Source organism: Balaenoptera borealis (genome assembly GCF_965194805.1).
Source record: "Balaenoptera borealis genome assembly, chromosome: 16".
Classification (NCBI taxonomy): domain Eukaryota; kingdom Metazoa; phylum Chordata; class Mammalia; order Artiodactyla; family Balaenopteridae; genus Balaenoptera; species Balaenoptera borealis.
In genome coordinates, this window is record NC_138872.1 from 40,200,496 (window position 1) to 40,224,593 (window position 24,098).

The window sequence follows — 24,098 nt, forward strand, 5'->3', positions numbered from 1 at the left end:
GTGGTCTTATTTCTGCATTGAGCAGATCTTATTTATGTTCTATCTTTTGTGATCCTTCAATATTTCTGATTCATTGATGATGTATAAATTTATAAATTTATTTTGTTTTTTAAGTATCTACTTTTTGTCATTTCACAGGGCTTTTAGATGATTGGTAGAATACATACAAGCACTGAATCTGCCATCTTTATTCAACCTTCCTCTAATTTCTTAATAAGAAAAATTAAATTTACCCATCCTTACTTTGTGTTTCTCATACTTCAAAGAACTGTCTATAATACAGTTACCCTTCCCAACAAAAAGGAAAACACAAACATATTTTATTATTATTCTGAGCTCAACCCTGGTAGGAGAAACAGCTGTTTCTCAAGAGGAAATAATGATAAAAAATGAAATATTAGGTGAGAACAGAAGCATCAATGTAGGCACAAATGAAAAACTATGTTTGATAATGATTCTTTCTCTCTCTACAAATCCATGATTCTATTTGCTACTGAATGGGCAAGTAGTTAAATCAAAAAAAGAAGGGACATGCTTCCAAATTTGGTAGTATTTTTTTCAATGTGCCATGGATATGTTCTCTTCAATCCCTTTTAAATACCTATCCCTGCAGCATGATTTATTCAAAAGAGCATTGGTTATAGAACTGGGTACAAATCCCAATCTGTCCACTCAGATTTTCTGACTTTCTGTTGAATTGTCTATAAAAGTAGGATTGATATATCTATAACACTTGGAAAATGATAAGGTACCCTACAAGCTTAACAGTGGAAAAAGAAAGAGTGTCATATTGTAGGAGAAACAAAGGCACTTTTGTGGCTGCATTATTAGGTTTTGTTCAACCCTCCTATATCCTGCTCCCAAAAATGATTGTGTCCTTGTGGCCTGGGGTTCACTCTCACATTTAGCCTTTTGTGTCAGGAAGAAAAATATAGTGAGTAGGCCATGTGATGAGTTAAATCTACAGGTAGATAAGGATACATCCCATTGCAGTCCTTCTGTCTTTGCAATATCTAGTCCAGTTTCATTTTTTGGTATAGTTACAAAGCTGTGGGAGGCTTACCGGAGACTAGAGGACAGTGACCTTTGGAAGGCATTGACTGCTCCTGAAGAAACCTCACTGATGCTCAAAGGAATGGGTTGGGGTGAAAATACACCCACACAGAGGCAGGAAGCTCACCGGTGCAGAAGAATAGGAAAACTGTACCCTCAAAGCAGGGCTTCTTCTCTGGACCAGATCTTTTTTTTTTTTATTTCATACTGGAGTACGGTTGATTAACAATGTAGTGTTCATTTTGGGTATACAGCAAAGTGATTCAGTTTTATACATATACATGTATCTGTTGGTTTTCAAATTCTTTTCCCACTTAGCTTATTACAGAGTATTGAGCAGAGTTCCCTGTGCAATACAGTGGGTCCTTGTTGGTTATCTATTTTAAATATAGCAGAGAGTACATGTCAATCCCAAACTCCCAATCTATCCCTCCCCCTAATCCTTCCCCCCTGGTAACCATAAGTTAGTTCTCTAAGTCTGTGAGTCTGTTTCTGTTTTGTAAATACGTTCATTTGTGTCTTCTTGTTTTTTTAGATTCAGTATATAAGCAATATCATGTGATATTTGTCTTTCTCTGTCTGCCTTACTTTACTTAGTATGATCATCTCCAGGTCCATCCCTGTTGAGGCAAATGGCATTATTCTTGAATTCTAAGAAGGTTCCCAAGCTCAATTCTCCCTCTCAGGAACACTGGGATTCGTTGTCTCCAGCACTCATTTGGGGACTTGTATTTTGCTGTCATTTTTGTTACTTTTATTTGCCACAGGTTTTACTTCCCCCACTAAAAGGTAAGTTCTTTGGAGGTGGAGGACTCACAGTTATTTGTGGACCCCATCCAACCCCTTACCCAAGAACCTTGCTCAAAATATTTGCAGATGGAATATTTTCATGGTTCCTCCACGTCTTTTAGTGTTCAATTGCAAATGAACTACAAAAAGCGAGAGACCAAAGGTAAACTTCTGCCTCTGTTATAACAGGATTTTGTGCCGCTGTATCAAAGCTTTGAGAATTTTTATACACGGAACCTTTACATGAGAATCAGAGACAACTGGAACAGGCCAATCTGCAGTGCCCCGGGGGCTCTGTTCGATGTGATGGAGAGGGTGTCAGATGACTACAACTGGACATTTAGGTGAGGCGGCCACCTGGAGGGGCTTGGTTGAAAGAAAATGCTTTCAAGGAAATTCTAGCATGGGCACCAGGTTACAGATCTGAAAAAAAACACAAAGCAATGGAACAGCTGCTCTTCCATCATTCAGCCCTTTGCAAGCCCTCATGATGCCAATGGGAGAAGTCACAGTAATTAAGTTGCCAAGGGCAGCTTACTTGTATTGCGATTAAAGAGGAATCAATGGCAGAAGGTGCAGGATACACAGAGCCAGCCGGGAAGAGTCCTTTTCAGCTTTATTGACAAATTGTACCCTCCTACTTCCTGCTGAGGGAGCCAGTGATGACCATGGCTCTTTCTGATTTAGAAAGTCCCGGCTGAAATTTAAACCAGAGCACATGTGTCACAAAAGCAAGCACCCAAGACAAATCAGGGCTGAGTAATACTCCATGGCCTGGAAACCTTTTCCCAATGCTCTGCCCAGCCTCATTATGAGGTGACTCTCCTCTAAGGACAAATCATTTTGTGGTGACAACAAGGCAAATCAAAAAGAAAAGATGTGACTTGGGCCAAACCCAAGGTCTCTTTGTGAGAGTCTTTTCTGGGGCGCTAGGATGATATTAAATGAGAAAGCCCTTTGTGTTCACCTGCCCTTCTCTCTGCAGGTTTACTGGAAGAATCATCAAAGATGTCATCAATATGGGTTCCTATAACTTCCTTGGCCTAGCAGCCAAGTACGATGAATCTATGAAAACAGTAAAGGATGCTTTAGAGACGTATGGCCTGGGAGTGGGCAGCACCAGACATGAAATGGGTACGTACATTCACTATTTTGAAATTTTTTTCCAGTTGGGTCTCAGATTCCTTGTGGTTACCTCTCAAATCTAGATCATATCTAGACTGTGTGCCTCAAAATGCTGTTATAAAACACAAAAAGGAAGAGGTATATAACGGTCTTTTTGGAAATTTCAAACATTATGAGCTTACTAGGCAGTTTTTAAAGATTTTAATTCTCCAGAGTAAAAAAGAAATTGTTCTTTCTTGACCACGTTATCTAAAAAAGCAGCTATAATGCCTCTTCCATCTGGTCCTTTTCTGGGTCTTTTTTTTTCCACTTTTCTTTTTAACAGCTTTATTGAGTTATAATTGCTATTCAAAGAAAACCATTGTACTTATTTAGTATATATAACTTAATGAGTCTGGACATATGCATATACCTGTGAAACCATCATCACAATCACGGTGATAAACATATCCATTACCTCAGGAAGTGTCATATCGCCCTCCTTTTTGTGGTAAGAATACTTAAATGAGATCGATCTTTTTTTCTACTTTTTCCCCTAAATAAAATTTTATTTTATTTTTACTTATTGAAGTAAAGTTGACTTATTATATTAGTTTCAGGGGAAACCCTAGTAATTCTGCATTTAGAGATCTACCCTTTTAACAAATGTTCAAGGGCACAGTACAGAATTGTTCCAGGAACTGTGTGATAGAGCAGGTCTCTAGAACTTATTCTTCCTGTATCACAGAAGCTCCGTACCCATTGAACAACTTCTCCTTTGGATTTGGCTCTTTCTCCCACTTTTCTTAATGATGCCTATCACTGATCTTGCTTTTGTACTTGTATATTGCCCGTCTCTGTTCCTGCAACATAAGCTCCATGAAGTGAGGAATGGGTCTTATTGACTGTTGTGTTGAATGAATGAATGAATGAATGATGAATGAATGAATGAATGGGAAAGATGAAATGGACTGCCTATTTATTTCTTTTTTAGCTGAAACATTTTTCTCTTAGAGGAGTAAGATCTTCGAGAAGGAAACTTCTGCTCCCCTCACTTCCGGGAGGATGAGCGGAGCAAGCTTGTTCCTGTGGCAAGCTTGTTCCTTGTTCCTCTTGCATAAACTTCATTATGCAAGATATTTTTATATATGATCTTTGAATTTCGTTACTGGAAAGAACTATTTAATTTTGCTGTATGTGGAAGGTGTTTGTTTGAATATATTGATTTAACAATGGAAGACATTCCTGCAGCCACCCCTAATGCAAAGTCAATGCAGAATTGCTTGTTCTTCCTTCATATGAATTAAGCTTCAAGTGAAGAATAAACTGAAACTTTAAAAATAAACAAACAACCTAAAGGTGTGGTGCAAATGCAAACAGAAAGGAAAGCAGAAGTTAAGCTTAATGTATGAACTATTAAACATAAGGAGAGATTCACCTTATAAAAATTATGTGGAGAGCCCATAATGAAGATTGATGCAACTCCTACAGCCTCTGTGCATTAAGTAACACAGCAGAGACAAATATGGCTCTTTATTTTTCTATACAAACTGGAAATTAGTAAGGCAATGAATTATGGGAGGCTTCAAAAATCATATGGGTCAACTTAACATACTTGATTAAAAACAGAAGTGAGAAAAATAAAAAATGAAATAGTGATAGGAAACCCTAAAGTTCCTCCCAGTCCTTGAAAAATGAAGAAGACAAAAAAATAAGCAAATAAAGACACAGAAGACATTAACAATGTAATTGCTGAGTTTAGTTTAATATTTATATATTGAACGCTGAACCTTAAAACATATTACCAGTAGATGATATCTTTTTAAATATTTATTGAATTTTCGTATAAATTTACTATATATTATGCACAAAGAAAACCTCATTGAATTCCAAAAAGTGAAATCTACATAGGTCACGTTCTTGGACCACTGTGAAATAAAGCTAAAAATTAATACCAAAATTAGAAATGAACCCTTTTTAAAAATCACTTGAAACTTTTAAAGCTCTCTCATAAGTAACTCTTGAATTAACAGGGAAATGAATCATGTTTAGAAACTAACAATTATGAGAACACCATAGGATCCAACTAGTTGTGTACTCAGAGGAAAATGTATATTCGTACTTTACTAAAGAAGTAAGATCAAAGCTAGTAAACTAACCACCAATAGAGTAAGGAATAAAAGGAAAGCAAAAGTATTGCACTATTAAATATATAAACAGGAACTTATAAATTAGAGAAGAGTAATTTCTATTGGGCTGAGGCACCTAAATTTTAATAAGTCACTAGAGGTGATTCTGATGACCAGCCAGAGTTGACAACCACTAAGCTAGCATAACCCTGATCCCAAAATTTGACAAATGAGCATTTAATAAAAGGAAAATTATAAGGCAATATTACTTGGGAAAAAATTATACAAGAAATTGACATTGCAAATTCAACAGTATAGTCAAATAACATGATACCATGATCAAGTAGTTCTATGCAAGGACTATAAGGATAGTGAGTTCAATAAGAAAATTTGTAACCTTGAAAGATGCAAAAAGGAAAACATATGAGTATCTTGATAGATGTCACTAAAACATTTATAAAATTCAGTATCCATTCCTTATAAAACTTTTAATAGAATAAAAATAGGAGATTCTTGAATGGAATAAAAAATATCTACTTCAAACAATGAGACTTGTACTACACTTTGTGATGAAACTTCTAGTTACTAGAAGCTTTCACTTTGAGTCAGGGAAAAGATGAAGATGTGTTTTTACCATCATTTTAATAACCTTTGGAAGTACTAGGCAATATAATTATTCATTTACTTTTTACTCCTTACATCAATAAATATTTATTGAATAACTACCATGTGACAAAATAAGAAATATATGTGCAATAAAAGAAGAGGTGAACTAACCATTATTTGTAGATGATCTGGTTGTTCCTTTCTCTATTCTTTAAGCCATGATCTGTGAGGAGTAAAGTGATGCTCAGGAGGGGCTGTTCTTGAGGCCACTGTAGAGATGAGGGGCTGCTGAGCAGGAGAGACAGAGTTTTAGTCCACTTTCTTCCATTTTACATATTAAACTATCAAGAATTTATTAGAAATAATAAACATTTAATAAAGAATTCAATAAAGAGCTACATTCAAAAAACACCAATTTTGGGCTTCCCTGGTGGTGCAGTGGTTGAGAATCTGCCTGCCAATGCAGGGGACACGGGTTCGAGCCCTGGTCTGGGAAGATCCCACATGCCGCGGAGCAACTAGGCCCGTGAGCCACAACTACTGAGCCTGCGCGTCTGGAGCCTGTGCTCCACAACGGGAGAGGCCACGACAGTGAGAGGCCCACGCACTGCGATGAAGAGTGGCCCCCGCTCGCCACAGCTGGAGAAAGCCCTTGCACAGAAACGAAGACCCAACACAGCCAAAAATAAATAAATAAATAAATAAATTTTTATTAAAAAAAAAAACAATTTTTAAAATTCAGAAAGTCTATAATCAACAATCAATAAGAGGATATACTAGGGAAAATAATATTATTAGTAAATATGAGGGAAAATGGCACAGACTTAGGGAATAAGCTTATTTTGAAAATGTTTAGAACCTATTTGAAGAAAACTGTAAGATTTTTATAGAAGACCTAAAATAATACTTGAAAGAAACAGAGACACCAATATCCTAGAAGGGAATGTCTCAGTATTACAATTCAATCAAATCTTCCTTAAAATGAATATGTAAATTGAACACAATCCAGTGACATTAATAGACAAGATGGGTGGTGGGGGGTCTCAACTGAAAGTCTGGAGACAAACACAGTTTGGTCCACTCATCTGTATCTAAAAAGAAAAACATTTCAAATCAGCTAGAAAAGGATCAATTATATCATAATTAGTTTTGTGATAACTGGCTGATCATATAAGCAAATAAGCCAGATTCCTATCTCACACATTGTATCTAGGTAAGTTGCACTTAGGTAAATTGCAAATGCATTTGCAATTTCAATGCAAAAACAAAAGCAATCACCACCAGAAATAATTATATAAATAAAATTGAAACTGAGTGAATGACTAAATGGATGAATGAATGAACAAATGAACAGAATAAAACTACTCAGACAATTCAAATGCAAGATGCACTTGTGTGTGTTCCTTGGTAAAGGCCCTGCTAGAAATGTCAGACTGCAGCTCTCTTGACGTGAGCAATACTTGTGTCTTAGTCCATTTGGGCTGATATAACAAAATACCACAGACTGGGTGGCTTATAAGCAACAGAAGTGTATTCCTCACCTTTCTGGAGGCTGAAAGTCCAAGATCAGGGAGCTAGCATGGTCAAGCAGGGCCTCTTCTGTGTTACAGACTTCTCCTTGTATGTGTCCTCACATGGCAGAAGGGATGGGCTAGCTCTTTGGGCCTCTTTTGTAAGGGCACTAATCCCATTTATGAGGGCTCCATCCTCAAGACCTAATCACCTCCCAAAAACCCCACCTCCAAATGCCATCATTTAGGACATTAGGTTTTCAATATATGAATTTTGGGGGACACAAACATTCAGACCACAGCAGCCTCTTCTCTAGCTTGTTCCTTCTCATCATCCCTCCATTCTACAACCCATAATGACCTCCAGTCTTTCCAGCAAAACTCACCTCACCTGGCAAAATGCCCTCTTACACAGCAGGGATGCATTTTAAATGATGCCCAGGCTCACTCCATGCAACACAGGCCACTCAGGTCCATGGAAAACAGGCACTCTCCCTGTTAGGAAAGACAGCTTGCTCCCAACCCAACCAGTAGCCACAGCTGTTTGCCCTTCAGATTTCACAAGCCTGATTCAGACAGTAGTCTACTGTGTACTCACACTCCAGGGAACCAGAGAAAGCTCTCCCAGAAACATGGAGGGAAAATATCCAACAAAATGAAAAATTTAAACTGCTGTACAAAACAAAACAAACAAACAAACAAAAACCAACAACAATGTCAACAAAGTTAAAAGTCAAAGAACAAAATTAGAAAAAGTTATTCACATATATTTAACAAAATGTTAATATTCTTAACGTGTAAAGATGCTTACAAATCAAAAGGAAAAGAACATCCCAGTTTAAGAAGTGGGCCAAGATTTTGACAAAGTTCAAAACAGGCAAAACAACAGAGTAGGATAGTGTGATGTCCCTCAACCTTTTTTTTTTTTCATTATCACTTCCTCTCATGATACTTTAATACCACAGATACACTATATATTTGTTTATGTAGTACATGGATATCTCTGCTTTACACATAAATAGAGTAAGATATTCCCCCTCCAAAAACCAATTTTCACCTCTTTGAGAGCAATATCACTCCTGTTTAGAATGCATACTTTACCTTTGGGGGAGGTGGATGGTGACAAAGAGGGCAAAAAGGGACTTCCTGGAAGCTGTTCATATTGTTTTTTTTAACTTTGATACAGTTATGTGAGTTCACTTTATGAAACTTCATAGAGCTCCATATGTACAATTTGTTTCCCATTTTCTATGTATATTCTAGTTTAAATGAAAATTTTACCTTTAAAAGTAGATCCAGTACATAAATGGACAATTAAGAAAAATAAATAAATATAAATGGGCAATGAGCTTGTGGAAAATACTCTGCCCCTTAAATAATCAAAAAATTATTAAGACACAGAGTTACCATTTTTCACCTAATTGGCAAAAGACAGAAAATAATATCCCAAAGTTTCAAAGGAGTGAAGAAAAGGGCACCCTTTTATACTACTGACAGAGTAAATTGCAGGGCAATTTGAAAATGTATCAACTGCAAACCATTTAACTCAGCAACTCTATTTTGAGAAATTTTGCTTTGAAAATTTTGAGTAAGTATTCAATGATGTATGATCGAGAATAATCATTGCATTGTATTTGATAATAGAAAAATTGGGGAAATGAGGCATTTCCAGCAAGGAAAGTGATTGAATATACTTGGTAGATCTGTTTAACATAATATTATTTAGCCATACAAAGTTATAATGTAGTTGCTCAGCACCACGATTTAGAGCAAAGGCTCTGGGATGAGGCTGTTGGGATTCAAATCCTAGTCCTTACTTTTAACTAGCTAGGACCTGAGATAAACTATTATATACACCTTCCTAGTCTTCAATTTTCTCTTCTGTAAAATGGAAAATACATTGTTAATGAACTTATATACGAAACAGAAACAGACTCACAGACATAGAGAACAGACTTGTGGTTGCCAAGGGGGAGGGGAGGTGAGGGAGGGAAGGAGTGGGAGTTTGGGATTAGCAGATGCAAACTATTATATATAGAATGGATAAACAATAGGGTCTTACTGTATAGCACAGGGAACTGTATTCAATAGCCTGTGATAAACCATAATGGAAAAGAATATGAAAAAGAATGCATATATATGTATAACTGAATCATTTTGCTGTACAGCAGAAATTAACACATTATAAATCAACTATACTTCAATAAAAAAAGAAAATACATTGTTAAGAGACTAAAACAAGAACAGTATGTATATTATGAGTCCACTTTTAAAAATATATTTTACATGAATATCTGTACTGATAAAGATGGTTATATTTTATTGTGTAGTATTTTCTATTTTTTCCACAATGACCTCACATTTTTTGGTTTAATTATTTGCTTAAAAGTCACCAGGAGCTTAAGATGAAGGCACAGTCTTATGAAAATAGTTATAGTACTTCTAAGACATTACCACTGAATCAGACTGACCAGATTTTTTCAGTGTACTGGAGGGTTTCTGCTGCAGGTTATGTGGATTTTTTACCATCAACCAGTGGTTTTCAAACTTTAGCTCACATTAGAATCACCTGCAGGGCTTGGAAAAACACAGATTGTTGGTCCCACCTACAGAGTTCCTGATGCAGTCAGTATGGAATAGGACCCGAGATTTTGCATTTCTAACAAGTTCCAAGGTGATATTGATGCTGCTGCTCTGGGGACCACACTTTGGGAACCACTGGAAACTATCTAGCACGGCTGACTTTCTTGACCAAATTGTCAAAATGTTTCCAAAATGCAATGGTCTTTCACCTTGTGTGGAATGAATACCACATATACCTGGGGGATGGAGCCTATAAATAAAAACTGGAAAGTAGGTAAGATACACCCAGAAATCAGTGAAGCAATTTGATTTTTATCTCTGAGTCTATTCTGACACACATTGCTGGTCCAGATTTCCAAATTTAGGAAAGGATAAACTCAGGCAAACTAGAGAGAAGCTTTTGTTTCTGTTTGTTGATGGAAAGGATCAATAAACAATCTATAGCAGGAGTAGAAAAGAGTTTTATTCCAGCCAAATTGAGGACTATAGCCAGCCTGGGAGACACAAATTCAAGAAGCACTAGAATTGTAACCCGCCAGTCTATGAAATGCGGGAGGCTTATAAAGGCAAAAATTGCAAGATTCTAGTTAGTTACATGAGTTTTTTATCAAGAATTATAACTAGAACTGGCAAGAGGTAAGCGTGTTTTTAAGTAAGGATTGATTGAGGTCTGAAATGGTTGCATAGTTACAAGGGCAGACCGTGAGACCGTAAGTTTGCAGTTGGCAGCTCTTAGCTGATATTGTTTTGAGGACGGCTGGTGGTGTCCTTGAGTTTGACAAAGTTCAGAAAATTCAAGTCTCAGTGATGCAGGAACATGTCTGAAACCACATCCACAATGGCTGCCTGGGTCCATTTTAGATGCCTGAACTACAGTTACTCCATTTTGTTTTGTTTTTTTTAAATGCATTCTTTTCTAAATGGTTAAATCAGATGTACAATGCATGTTTGACAGGCCATAGACAGATTGTTCTAGTTAGCATAAAGTTTGTTAAATCATGTATAAACCAGAATGATTTCCCTATACCTCAATATGTAGAAATTTCTTCCTTCACTTTCTCCCCTCTTCTCTGCTTTTGGTCAACAAGGAAGTGTAGCTTCTTGGTCTTTCTTTCCCTAAGCATTGGATGGTTAAAAGTGGATGTGTAGTAACAGTACATTATCTAAATCTATATGCTCTATAAGTGATGCCAGAGTTTCACCTAGCAACTGTTAGTCAGAAGTTCACTTCTAAGAAAACAAACTCATGGAATGCCAGAAGACTAATTCTGTGCCAATGAAAGATCATTTCTATGTGGAGACATTTTTCCTTTGAGAAGGAAAGCCTTGTGCTTGATTCATCACATCAGGAAAACCTGAGTAGTACGTCTACCTAAAAACTGCTTAGTTGAGAACCTTCTTTCAAATTATAGCTGCAATTTCAAGAAGTAGGCTTGAAATATTTTCATCTTAAAAACATCAGAAAGAACACATTGACTTAGGAACCAATGAAACTGGATATAATAGGATATTATTTTCCATTCTCAGGTTTCAAATGTGATTTTTACATTAGTTATGTACAAATTCCCTGAAATTTCTATTTCTCAGTTTGAGAACATTGTTGTTAGCCGTTAGACAGTGTGTCTCCCTCTTTCTCTACCTGACAAGTTCTCTGCTATTGTTTCATTCAGAGTACTTAGGCTCTTCTTGGGTTTCTTTCTCAAACCTTTGTACCTAGATTCCAGGAATGTGCAATCTTGCTGACCTAAATATTGAAGAAGGGGCCAGCCTGAATTTGCAAAATGTGTAACTTAAAACATATTTCAAATAAATATCAGCTTTAAATTCCTATGGAAATAGCAGTTTCTAAGAAATTGCTACCAAGTAGAGATCTTGCTTTCTTTTTTTAAAAAAAGCAATTTTAATTAACAGGATTTGATGCAAATCAATGCTATAAATATGCTTTAAAGTAATGGATTCAGTTAAATAGGCTATAAAGGTCTCCATCTCAATTAGTATTACCTTCTTAATTTACACAGCAAAACCTTTATTCATAGACAGTGCCAGCTCCTTTCAGACTAAACTGTTGTAAATTCTGATCAATGAGATTTCATTGCATTTCTCTCAAGCCTTTTTATTTTCCTTTAAGAATATTTGTAAAGGAAGGTGGATCCTCAGGGGAATAGTTTGGGAGGAGGAAAATGAAAGTGTATCTTGGTTTCTGAAAGCCTTTTGGCAATTTCCTGATACCTGTTATAATTCTGACAAGGTAATTGCCCTTCCCTTGAGAGTGATAGAAATTACAGCACAGCCAAATTTCAACTAGCAGAGATATTTCTGCAAGTGAAGAATTTGGCCCTGTAGGTTCAACAAAGCCAAGCAAACATAACAATTTAACAAGATATGCCAGTGATTTTACATAAGTATAACACTTGCCAGCAGGGTAACACCTGGAATGATCAAAAAAAAGTTGAAACTCACAGAATTTCAGAATACGTAGATCATCTACCACTTCTCTTCACCTAGAAAAATACCATAAGATACATGAAGACTAGAGATTTTTAATGACTTGCCAATCAATGTTCATGCAGTCAGTAGGCTGAGAAGACTAGATACCAGTTCTCCTGAGTCCCACTGACGAGCTCTTTGCACTGCCCCATACTGTTCAAAGTTAAATCAGAGACCAGCTACATCAGGGGTTACCAAACTAATCCAGCTGCCCCTGTTTTGGTACTGCCTGCAAGTTACAAGTCATTTTTACAGTTTTAATTGACTGAAAAAATTAAAATAATATATTGTGACATGAGATATATTGAATTCCAATTTCAGTACCCATAAAGCTTCATTGACACACAGCCACACCCAGTATTTTGTGTATTGTCTGTGGCTGCTTTCACTTTATAATGGCAGAGTTGACTAGTTGCAACAGAGACCACACAATCTACAAAGCCAAAATATTCTCTCTCTGCCTCTCTATAAAAAGTTTGCTGATATAGGTAAGTACTGGCCATCACAGAAACTTGGGAAGAAGAATCCCCTAGATTGAATAACAATTGTCCGCATTTCCAAATCCAGTGTACATCAGTGTACATCAAATTATAGTCTCCTTTACTTCATTTATTTATTTTGTATTTATTTTTTAAAATAAATTTATTTATTTATTTATTTATTTTTGGCTGTGTTGGGTCTTCGTTGTTGCACCTGGGCTTTCTCTAGTTGCAGCGAGAAGGGGCTCCTCTTCGTTGCAGTGCACAGGCTTCACATTGTGGTGGCTTCTGTTGTTGTGGAGCACGGGCTCTAGGCACACGGGATTCAGTAGTTGCAGCACACAGGCTCAGTAGTTGCGGCTCGTGGGCTCTAGAGTGCAGGCTCAGTAGTTGTGGTGCACGGGCTTAGTTGCTCCGCGGCATGTGAGATCTTCCCGGACCAGGGCTTGAACCTGTGTTCCCTGCATTGGCAGGTGGATTCTTAACCACTGCACCACCAGGGAAGCCCTCCTTTACTTCATTTAGACTAAAAATCCTGTTACATCCAAATATACTAAGAATATAGATTAACTTTCATAGATATCAGTACCTGTGTATATCCTTTAACCACTGGTAATGTCAAACAATAATTAGTATCAAGGCTGCCAAGAACATAGACTTTTATTTTGTGTCTTAAGAGTTGTAATTCAGAAAATGCAGATTCGGGTAAAACCGAAAGAGTGGGGGACTTCCCTCGTGGCGCAGTGGTTAAGAATCTGCCTGCCAATGCAGGAGAAACAGGTTCGATCCCTGCTCAGGGAAGATCCTACATGCCGTGGAGCAACAAAGCCCGTGCGCCACAACTACTGAGTCTGTGCAGTAGAGCCCACAAGCCACAACTACTGAGGCGGCGCGGCCCAATAACTGAAGCCCACGCACCCTAGAGCCCGCGCTCCGCAACAAGAGAAGCCACCGCAATGAGAAGCTTGTGCACCACAACAAAGAGTAGCCCCTGCTCGCCCCAACTAGAGAAGCATGCAGCAATGAAGACTCAACGCAGCCAAAAAAAAACCAACCCAAAGAGTGTTCTGAGGAAGGGAAAGAGTCACCTCTCTAGAGTCACACATGCTGAATCTGAACCTTGGCTCTAGACTTACTAACTGCATGACCTTGGGCAAGTGAACTAAACTCTCAGGCTTTGGTGTCCTTATCTATAAAAGGAGATAACAGCAGTACCAACTTCAAAAATTTTTATGACAATTAATTGAGATAAAGCTTGAAATGTTTCAACAGGGTAGGTTGTCACGTTGTTAAGTAGGTGGCCTGCACTTACTAGCTCTATCTCCTTTGGGTAAGTGGCATCACTTCTGCATCTATTTGCTCACTGATAAGGACCAAGATGCTTATTTTATAGAGTGTGTGGAGGTGTAATGATTAAATAACCATATACATAAGTGGACCCTCATTATAAGTTGCTTCATTCCCCTTTCTTCTTCTATCTTTGTTTTCAGAGGTCGGTTTTTAAAGCGAGAGAATCAAATGTTAATTAGATCTGTACAGTAGATAATAGTATTATATCAATGATAATAGTACTGGCGTTACATAAGAGACTGCCCTGTTTTTAGGAAATACAGAGTGAAATATTTAAGAGTAGAGGGGACATCATGATCGCAATTTATTAAATAGTTCAGCAAAAAATTTCATATAATTGTATATATTATATATAATTATATACACACGTATGTGTATATATATATACACACACATGTGTATGTGTGTATATATATATATATATATATATATATATATACACACACACATAGAGAGAGAGAGAGAATGATATTTAAAGAAATGTACTAAAATGATAATGTATGGGGAATCTGGGTGAAAAGCATTTGGGGATTCTTTGTACTATTCTTGCAACTTTTCGGTAGGTCAAAAATTACATCAAAACAAAATGTTAAAGAAAAAAAAGAAGGGTGAAACATGACTCTATTGAGTATGTGGTCAGAGGTGAGGTAGAGGTCATCACTTGGTCCACTTAAAAATTCTCTTATCAAGATGATTTGTGACAGGAAAGCTCATCATAATCACATATCCACGCCTCAAGGTTTTTGTTTGCATCGGATTCTAATTATCTATTAACGTTTTAACCTGCCAAGAGATGGCAAGTGGTTTGCCAAAAATAAAGGCCTAGGAAGTTGGGTAGATAAAAATTGTTTCTGCTGTTTTACTGAACTTCATCAGGATGGATGGTCTCTTGACCCAGCAGTGGTGGCCTCTGCTCAGTGTGACAGTGTGTTCTAGACCCATTTCAGACAACCCATCTGGCTTCAAGATTTTTCTCTGAATGTTTCACAGGAAAACAAAGGTACTCAAGAGGCTTAGTAGCTCTGTAACCCCTACCAGACTGGACACAAGTGGAATAAGCAGAAGAGCAGGGTGTTCTAAGTGCTTTTGGGTGAAGAGCTGAAAGGTGGACTCCTTTTAGGCAGAAGGGTTGATGCTGATTTTAATGCAGGAATCACCAGTTCAAACAAAGTGGCTCAGAAGTGGGCTGAGAGCCATGGCACAGTAGGAACAGCCAGATGAGATGGCTGGCAGGTTGCCACAATAAATGACCACCTACTCCTAGGTCACATCTAAGGAACAATCAACAAACAGGATATTCTGGACGAAAAGAGACTACTGTCACAGTTTGGAAATTAGTCTTCACGTGTGCTGCACAGGAAGAATAGGTGGTTGTGAAACAGATTTGTTAATAATACCTACACTCTTTACTATTAATCAGTGTCAATATGAAGGCCAATATCATTAAAAAATCAGCTGAAATGTAGAGTTCATAAACATAATATTGCTACTTTTTCCCAAGTCTGATTTTTATAGATTTGACTGATGGTGGCATACCCTGTGCTTGGCATGTGAAAATACTGCTGAGAGATCTGGCAAGAGGATACACCCAGCTTGTATTTATTCTTTTATTCACAAAGCAGATTTTCAGTATCCACTGGATAAATAAACCTTCAGGATAAGAACAAGTGTCAATATATGCACAACACTGCAATTTGGAGATCCATTCTCACCAGCCTATATGTGACTTTCAGAGACTAAAGAAAAAAACAAAAGTCACAGAGAAATAAAGATTATTGTGGATATATTTGTACCTTCAGTTAAGACTATAGCTCTGCTTTCTTGAGATTTAAAAAAAAGGCCCATAGTTATATGTCAGCAACAAAATGTTGAATATGATTTCTAGAATTCCTCAAGTACTCAGACCACCAAGGGCAAACTTGACAGGACTCGGGCATCTCCATTCAATCAGGGTATGGCTTGAATGTTGGTGGAAACAAGCTAGTTAAGTTTCTAGTGACAGTTTTGTTTCCCCAAGGTCCTCCTACATTTTCATTTCTTTTTTCTCCAGTTTTAATATTTTTTATTGAAGTATAGTTGATTTACAACGTTGTGTTAATTTCTGCTGTACAACAAAGTGATTCAATTATACATATTTTTTCAGTTTTAATATTTTTTATTGAAGTATAGTTGATTTACAATGTTGTGTTAATTCCTACATTTTTATTTCTTGAATTCGAGGAACAGGAGGCAGAAAGCAGCGGTCCATTAATATGAAAGAGACATATTATCTATTTTTCCTTAAAAACCCCACCCCATCCCAGACCAGCCCAGTCTAACGTTGCAAGGCATGGCTTCTTAGAGTAGAAAATGTCCAGCCATCCTGGGAATCTCTCAAATCTGTTGATAAAATCTGAGCTATGAACACTAAACAGAGAAACTCCATGATCATGGGGTTTGGGAGTGGGAACTATTCTTTTCTACAAATTGAAGGTAAGCCCCTAGATGCAAAACCACTCTCAACTCGTAACTCAGCTGTGAGACATCCATTTGTAGAAACTGATATATTTGAAAATTACTTTACTAACCACCTGACCACTGGAAATCCAGAAGAAGTCTGGTTTCTGGAGACCTAATCTGGTCACCTGCTTCCACTCTCCACCGCCCCCCCCCATGCCCCTCCCTGCTTCTCCCTCTCTTTAAGTCAAGATAATGAAAGAGACCTTGTAGAGGGGGATTTCTCAGGCTGTTCTTAGACACACCCATGTCTCATTAGTTGGTTGGCTGTTTAATCATTTACAAGACATCCTGTATTATCCTAAGGACTTTTAGTGATGTAACTGTTATGGCAGATTTGGGGAAGATGTAGGCGGAGGAAGACCTCACGCAGATTCAGCGTGAACATCTACTCATGCACTTCTGGGTGACTGGGCCAGGACACAGTTGTCCCCTGACATCTGAGCAGGAAAGCCTCATGGGGAAAATTACCAAGTTAACAAAGTTTGGGCACCCTCCATCCTTGCTGGAGACCTTCTTCAGGTATCGGCGTTTCCAAGCTGGTGCTCACTGCCTGGTCGCCTTGTTGCCCTGGCATCGCATGACTTCTTGACCTTTTTCCCTGTGCCATCCCCTCCTCTAGCCTCAGTCTTGGCCTCCTTCTCCATCAAAAGACAGAATGCAACTCAGCAAGCACCTACTATGTGTCAGTACTGCAATAGGAGTGCCAGTATCTGCACACCCAGTATCTGCACTCCAAGGGCTCTTTCTGTAATAAGGAAGATGGCCCCATGAACATCCCCAGTGAAACTTACTAAGTGCTGTAATCATTGTGTGATGAGGCTCATGCGATCTCAGAGGAGAAAATGACCAAGTTTGCCTGGGGAAGCTGACTGCATCCGAGAAAAGAGGCCATGTTAGGTGGATCTCAAAGAGTGACTAGGAGCTGCCAGAAGACCATTCTAGGTGGAGGAAAAACCACTCCCAAGGTCAAAGATGCCTAAAACAACACCTCTCCCAATCTCTCCAGAAACTGCCGGGAGGGGCAGCCAGAGGCCACCCAGCTGTTTAGTGGAAGAGCTGGGGTCAGAACCAGCTCTCCTCACAGCCAGGCCGGTGGACTTTTCACTACCTGTTCTTGGAGCTGTTCCCTTTGGAATGCAGTCTCTGCTGGGTAAAAACAAATCGGACAAAAGATTATGTGCCCACGTTTTATCTTTAAATTTCAGTTTCTCTTTTCACACTATAGTGTATCTTGGATAATAAAGTTTTAAATTACAATTTAAATTTCTAACTATTCCCCACCCCCAAATCTTGAGTACAACTGACTCTGCTAGAATGTTTGTTTTACTATGTTTTCTGACAGTTTGGAGCATAAATGTATTCTGATTTGAGAAAAAGGCCACCAGCCAGCAGCGTGAGGAGAGGGGAAGGGCAAAGATGGGCCATCTCATGTTCTCTTTTATGTTAAATGCAAAATAAAACTTCAACTCACCATGCAATGCCTTCTAAAGTTCAACTCCTCACCATTTTAGCTCAATAAGCAAGCTAATTTACCAATTTAAATAAAATTCTGATATCACACTCTTTAGTAATATATGTTAATCTTTAGATTAATAGAAGCTTGTTTATAATAGTCCTGAATATGCTAACAACATTCCTGTAACTTAAATCTGAGTTAAATCTGCATACGGATGGATGCAAATTCCTGTCCACTTGTACATTTTTTCAATTCTGTTAAGTGTATCATCTAGACCAATAAAAATATAATGCAAGGCACGTGTAATTTAAAATTTTCTAGTAGCCACGTTTTAAAAAGTTTTTAAAACTCAGGTAAACAATTTCATAATACATTTTATTTGATCCAATATATCCCAAGTATTGTCATTTAAACGTGTAATCAATAAGTAAAATATTAATGAACTATACTATATTATTTTTATTGTTTTTGTACTCTCTTCAAAAAATGGTGGATATTTTACCCTTACAGTACATGTCAATTCAGACACCAAATTTTCACTGGTTAAAGTGAAATAAGTGGGAAATAATCCTACCAAAACAGTAAAGTTGTGTTTAGTGGAAAAAAATAACTAAAATTAAATAAAATTTAAAACTCAGTTCCTCTATTGCACTAACCATATGTAGTTGGTGGCTACCATATTGGACAGTATAGATCTAGAAGTTAGAGTGATGGCAAACAAGACTATGGGAAGCATTAGTATTTACTCTCAGTAAGGTATGAGGCATTATTTATAAGAAGGGGTCAGAGGGTAAGCACTTAAAGGTAGTAGAGTCATAAAAATATGAACTTTGGAGTTAGACTTGAGTATCTCTGTTGCTTTTTATCTGTGACCTCTTCCCACTTCAGTTTTCTTATCTGTAAAGTAATAATACATGCATTATTGGGCCCTTAAAATTAAATGAGATAACCTAAATAGTGGGCTTTGAAATCTAGCACATTCCAAAGGTTCAACAAATTATAGCTCGATGCATGTATGGAAGTCATGAGCTCTGTTTGCATTTGAGTGTCGGGAACCCTCTGAAGGAGTTAGAATTTAATTAATTATTCGTGGGATGTAAGGTGGAAAGAAAGAGGAACTGTGACATTTTTTATAAATGTTATTGCATTATAAAGTATATATATAGAAAAGTGCACCAATCGTAAGTATAAAATGGATTTTCACAAAACAAAAGTACCCATGTAACCAGCACCCAGATCTAGAAACAAAACAGAGCATCTCAAAGTTCTCTCCGTGCTCTCAACAAAAGAAACCACTTTCCTGACTTCTAACACTACAGGTTAGTTTTGTCTGTTTGTAAATTTCATATAAATGGATTCATACAATATGAGTGTATAAATGTCTGACTTTTTTCTCTCGACCACATATTTGTGAGATTTTCTGTGTTGTTGTGTGGGACATTAGTTTGTTTTTTCTCACTGTTGTGTTGAATTCTACTGTATATGTATTGATCCATTCTACAGTGTGTGGTTATTTGGGTTGTTTCTAGATTCGGCCTATGGCAAATAGACCTGCTATGTGCACTCTTGTATGTGTCTTTTGGTAATGGGTAAGCATTGGAATTTGAGTTTTCAATCTTGGACTTGTTGAGAACAGGAGATTCACCCATCCTATCATTTCATGAGCAGGAACCTTGGATAAACATAAAGAGTTGGAGGACCTTGTGGCTAAGTTCCTGAATGTAGAAGCTGCTATGGTCTTTGGGATGGGATTTGCAACGAACTCAATGAATATCCCTGCACTCGTTGGAAAGGTGAGAATTTGTTAACATAATTGTCTTCTGCTGTGTTATTCCTAAGACATAACTCTGATCAGGTCCTTTGTTAGACGTATGACTGAGAAGTTTCTTTACTTGGGCTTGGATGTTCAGCTTTTTGAATACATGTACTGTTACCGACCAGGATGCTTGGCCTCCTTAATCAATAGAAATTGATAAGAGGCCAGACAAGAGATTCAGGCAAGGCTTTATTGCGGCCCCTGCTGCAGCAGCGGGGGAGCTCGCCCCCAAGGAGGGGAGCGAGCTAGTTCCTCATATGGGGTGAGGGTAGGGGCAGGTCCCGGGGTAAGGCCAGAGGCGTGGCTTAGGTGGTTTGACCACTGCTTTGGTAGTGTTGTGTGCAAGAGGCATATGCAGTACCCTGCTTTTGCTTCTGGCTCTTCAGAAGTGGCAGTTGGGTTTTTTGGTCTTTTTGTATCTTGTTGTCCAAAATTTGCCCCAACTGCACAAGTACACAGTTATTTTTAGTCCCATATAGTTTCTTTCTATTTTGTTGCACAAGGAGGTGAAGAGGTTTGTCCAGGTGCAAGCACTGCAGCAAAGGGTCCCAGGTCCCAGGTCCCAGCCTGTCTAAGTACCAGCTGAGTCCAGCAAATCTCTTCATCATGATATCTGGTTATATAACTGCAGCCCTAGATGGGAGTCAAACTTCCTCTTCAGTGATAGTTTTGCAAAATCAATTAAATTTTTAGGCCCCCGAGTCAATGTTCAGCATAACAAATGCTTATTAATCATTTATTTTAACAAAACGTTTTTCTTGTGTTATTTGTCCCTTTATTCATTCAATAAGTCGCTTATTGAGAATCTACTGTGTTCTCATATGAGGCAAGTTACAGAGCATACAGAGATGAACAAGACCTTTGCCCTGTAAATTCATATAGTTTCTAATGGGGGTAATAACACACCAAATAACATAGGATAAATACCACAGAAAAGGGGTGCTCATAAATGAGGAAGGACAAAAGAGTTGTCCCCTAACTCTTCTTGAGAAAGGCTGAGATGCTTGTGCAAAGTAGGTGACATGAGAACAGAATCTGTTACTTATCTGTTTAGATAAATAAGTTATTTTCTTAAGACAAGGAAGAGTGAGCAGCATGTGTGAAGCACTGAGGTTTGGAAGAATTAGAACATAAGAGAGTGGATGAAGAAGAGACCAGAGGCGAAGGCAGTTACCAAATTGTAAAGAGCCTTATAGTGTAAATCATGCTGGAGTGTTGGGAATTCTCCTGGAGAAAAATGAAGAGTTGGTTTGTTCATTTTAAGTAAGCAAGTGCCATAATCAGATTTATGTTTTTAAAAATCTGACTCATGACAACTAATATAATGCAGTATATGATCTTTGATTGGATTCTGCATTGAAAAATATAGAAGGAAAGGAAACATCTGTAAAAGGCATCAAGACATTTTTAGGACAGTTGGAAAAATTTGAATTTGAACTATATATTAGATGATAACATTGTATCAATGTTTAATTTCAAAGGTGTGATAATTGCATTGTGATCGTGTAAGAGAATGTCCTTTTTCCTAGTAGACACGTGCTAAAGAATTTCAGGGTGAGGTATCATGAGGTTTACAAGTAACTCTCCACCAAAAAAAATTATAAATACACACACAATGTCTGGGGTATGGAGATGTGAGAATTTTGCTGACTTTGGTCTCAAAAACTTAAAAATGTATCATGTGTGAGATTTCTAAAATATAAGGGAGAACTCTAAGATTCTGGGTGGCCATTAAAAAAAGGTCTTTATTTTTAATTTTTTTGCATGGCTCTGCATTTTGGGTCTACTTGAGCAATTTCATAATTTAGAAATCTTTAAATTAACAAAGAAAAATAATTTTACAAACAGTAATTTATATAAGCAGTAAATTAGAGTGACCTTCTCTCCCTGCCTCAGACTGAATTGCCATCCATACTTTTCCAGATGCAAAGTTTTTAACTGTAAAGCAGTGATGCCTCTGTCTACGTGGATGTTAATATAGAAGGGAATGAGAATCAGAAAACAAGAGCTTGAAATGTTTTGCAGAAATTATCCCTGCCTTCCAGTAGGAGTGCCCCGAAACCATTCCAAGTAATCCAGCATGGGATTGAAAAGCCTCACCAAATCCACAACCCACCCAAAATCATATTAGTTTTCCTGCCAACCATCAATCCTTTAGACTCTACCCGGTGCTTAACCAAGCTCTTGGATGACCTCCTCTGCTGAAAATTATATGCAAATGTTTCAAAAATGTGTTAACCCTTAACAGATCCCCAACTCCATCAGCAAATTGCTCTAGAGGATTTTATCCACGTAGACACCAGTTTAAACTCTTGGCCTTTAAAATTAAAGAGGGTTTTGGAAAATCTGTGTTATAGATCTTAAAGTGAGTCCCTGTTCCCACATGTTGTTTTCCCTTCATTTTATTTATTGACCTATGTTTCATGTGCTTGTTTTCTACCAGGGATGCCTCATTTTAAGCGATGAGTTAAACCATGCATCTCTTGTGCTTGGGGCCCGACTCTCGGGTGCAGCCATAAGGATCTTCAAACACAACAGTGAGTATCAGTGTTTTTATCCAATAGGTACCTCTTGCTTCTAGACAAAAGTAAAGATTATTGATGGGGCTTAGTCCTTGCTCTTCGACCTGGGAGCTTAGCTAATGAAACACAGTCATGTTTATACTCACTACTGGCTTGTTAACCTCTGCTGACCTGGAACAAATGGTTGAACTGCATTAAACACCCAGATTGCTAAGTGTAACCCAAACACATTAGTGTCGCTGTCATTAGTGGTCTTGCAGCACGGCCTCTGAAGCCATGACTGAGCTCTTAGACTGCACGTAATTATCAGAAGTGTGATAATGCCTCCTCTTTTGTAACTCTGTCTTGAGAAAGTTTAAAGACTTAAGTTTTTTTTTTTTTTTTTTTTTCATTGAAGCACAGTTGATTTACAGTGTTGTGATAATTTCTGCTGTACAGCAAAGTGACTCACTTATATATGCATTCTTTTTTATATTCTTTTCCATTATGGTTTATCTCGAGATGTTGAATGTAGTTCTCTGTGCTGTACAGTAGGACCTTGTTGTTTATCCATTCTATACATAATAGTTTGCATCTACTAACCCCAAACTCCCAGTCCACCCCTCCCCCACTCCCCCTCCCCCTTGGAGGGCCACAAGTCTGTTCTCTATGTCTGTGAGTCTGTCTCTGTTTTGTAGATAGGTTCATCTGTGTCATATTTTAGATTCCACATATAAATGATATTATACGGTATTTGTCTTTCTCTGTTTGACTTACTTCACTTAGTATGATAATCTCTAGTTGCATCCATATTGCTGCAAATGGTATTATTTCATTCTTTTTTATGGCTGAGTTGTATTCCATTGTGTATGTGAATCATATCTTCTTTTTTTTTTAACATCTTTATTAGAGTATAATTGCTTTACAATGGTGTGTTAGTTTCTGCTTTATAACAAAGTGAATCAGTTATACATATACATATGTTCCCATATCTCTTCCCTCTTGCATCTCCCTCCCACACACCCTCCCTATCCCACCCCTCTATGTGATCACAAAGCACCAGACTGATCTCCCTGTGCTATGCAGCTGCTTCCCAGTAGCCATCTATTTTACATTTGGTAGTGTATATATGTCCATGCCACTCTCTCACTTTGTCCCAGCTTACCCTTCCCCCTCCCAGTGTCCTCAAGTCCATTCTCTAGTAGGTTTGCGTCTTTATTCCCATCTTGCCCCTAGGTTCTTCACGTCTTTTTTTTTTTTTTTTTAGATTCCATATATATGTGTTAGCATACGGTATTAGTTTTTCTCTTTCTGACTTACTTCACTCTGTAGGACAGACTCTAGGTCCATCCACCACACTACAAATAACTCAATTTCATTTCTTTTTATGGCTGAGTAATATTCCATTGTATATATGTGCCACATCTTCTTTATCCATTCAACTGTTAATGGACACTTAGGTTACTTCCATGTCCTGGCTACTGTAAATAGAGCTGCAATGAACATTGTGGTACATGACTCTTTTTGAATTATGGTTTTCTCAGGGTAAATGCCCAGTAGTGGGATTGCTGGGTCGTATGGTAGTTCTATTTTTAGTTTTTTAAGGAACCTCCATACTGTTCTCCATAGTGGCTGTATCAATTTACATTCCCACCAACAGTGTATGAGGGTTCCCTTTTCTCCACACCTTCTCCAGCATTTATTGTTTGTAGATTTTTTGGTGATGGTCATTCTG

General features: G+C 37.7%; 1 protein-coding gene across 6 annotated transcripts in view; it reads left to right on the plus strand.

Moving 5' to 3' along the window:
• SPTLC3 (serine palmitoyltransferase long chain base subunit 3) overlaps positions 1 to 24,098 on the plus strand; it is a 127,764-nt gene that overhangs the window by 33,730 nt on the left and 69,936 nt on the right. For all 6 annotated transcript variants that reach the window (XM_082359072.1, XM_082359073.1, XM_082359069.1 and 3 more), the window contains 4 exons: positions 2,032 to 2,186; positions 2,828 to 2,976; positions 19,715 to 19,839; positions 22,306 to 22,399. In XM_082359072.1, coding sequence (XP_082215198.1) covers positions 2,032 to 2,186; positions 2,828 to 2,976; positions 19,715 to 19,839; positions 22,306 to 22,399 — 523 coding nt within the window. The remainder of the gene's footprint in view (positions 1 to 2,031; positions 2,187 to 2,827; positions 2,977 to 19,714; positions 19,840 to 22,305; positions 22,400 to 24,098) is intronic.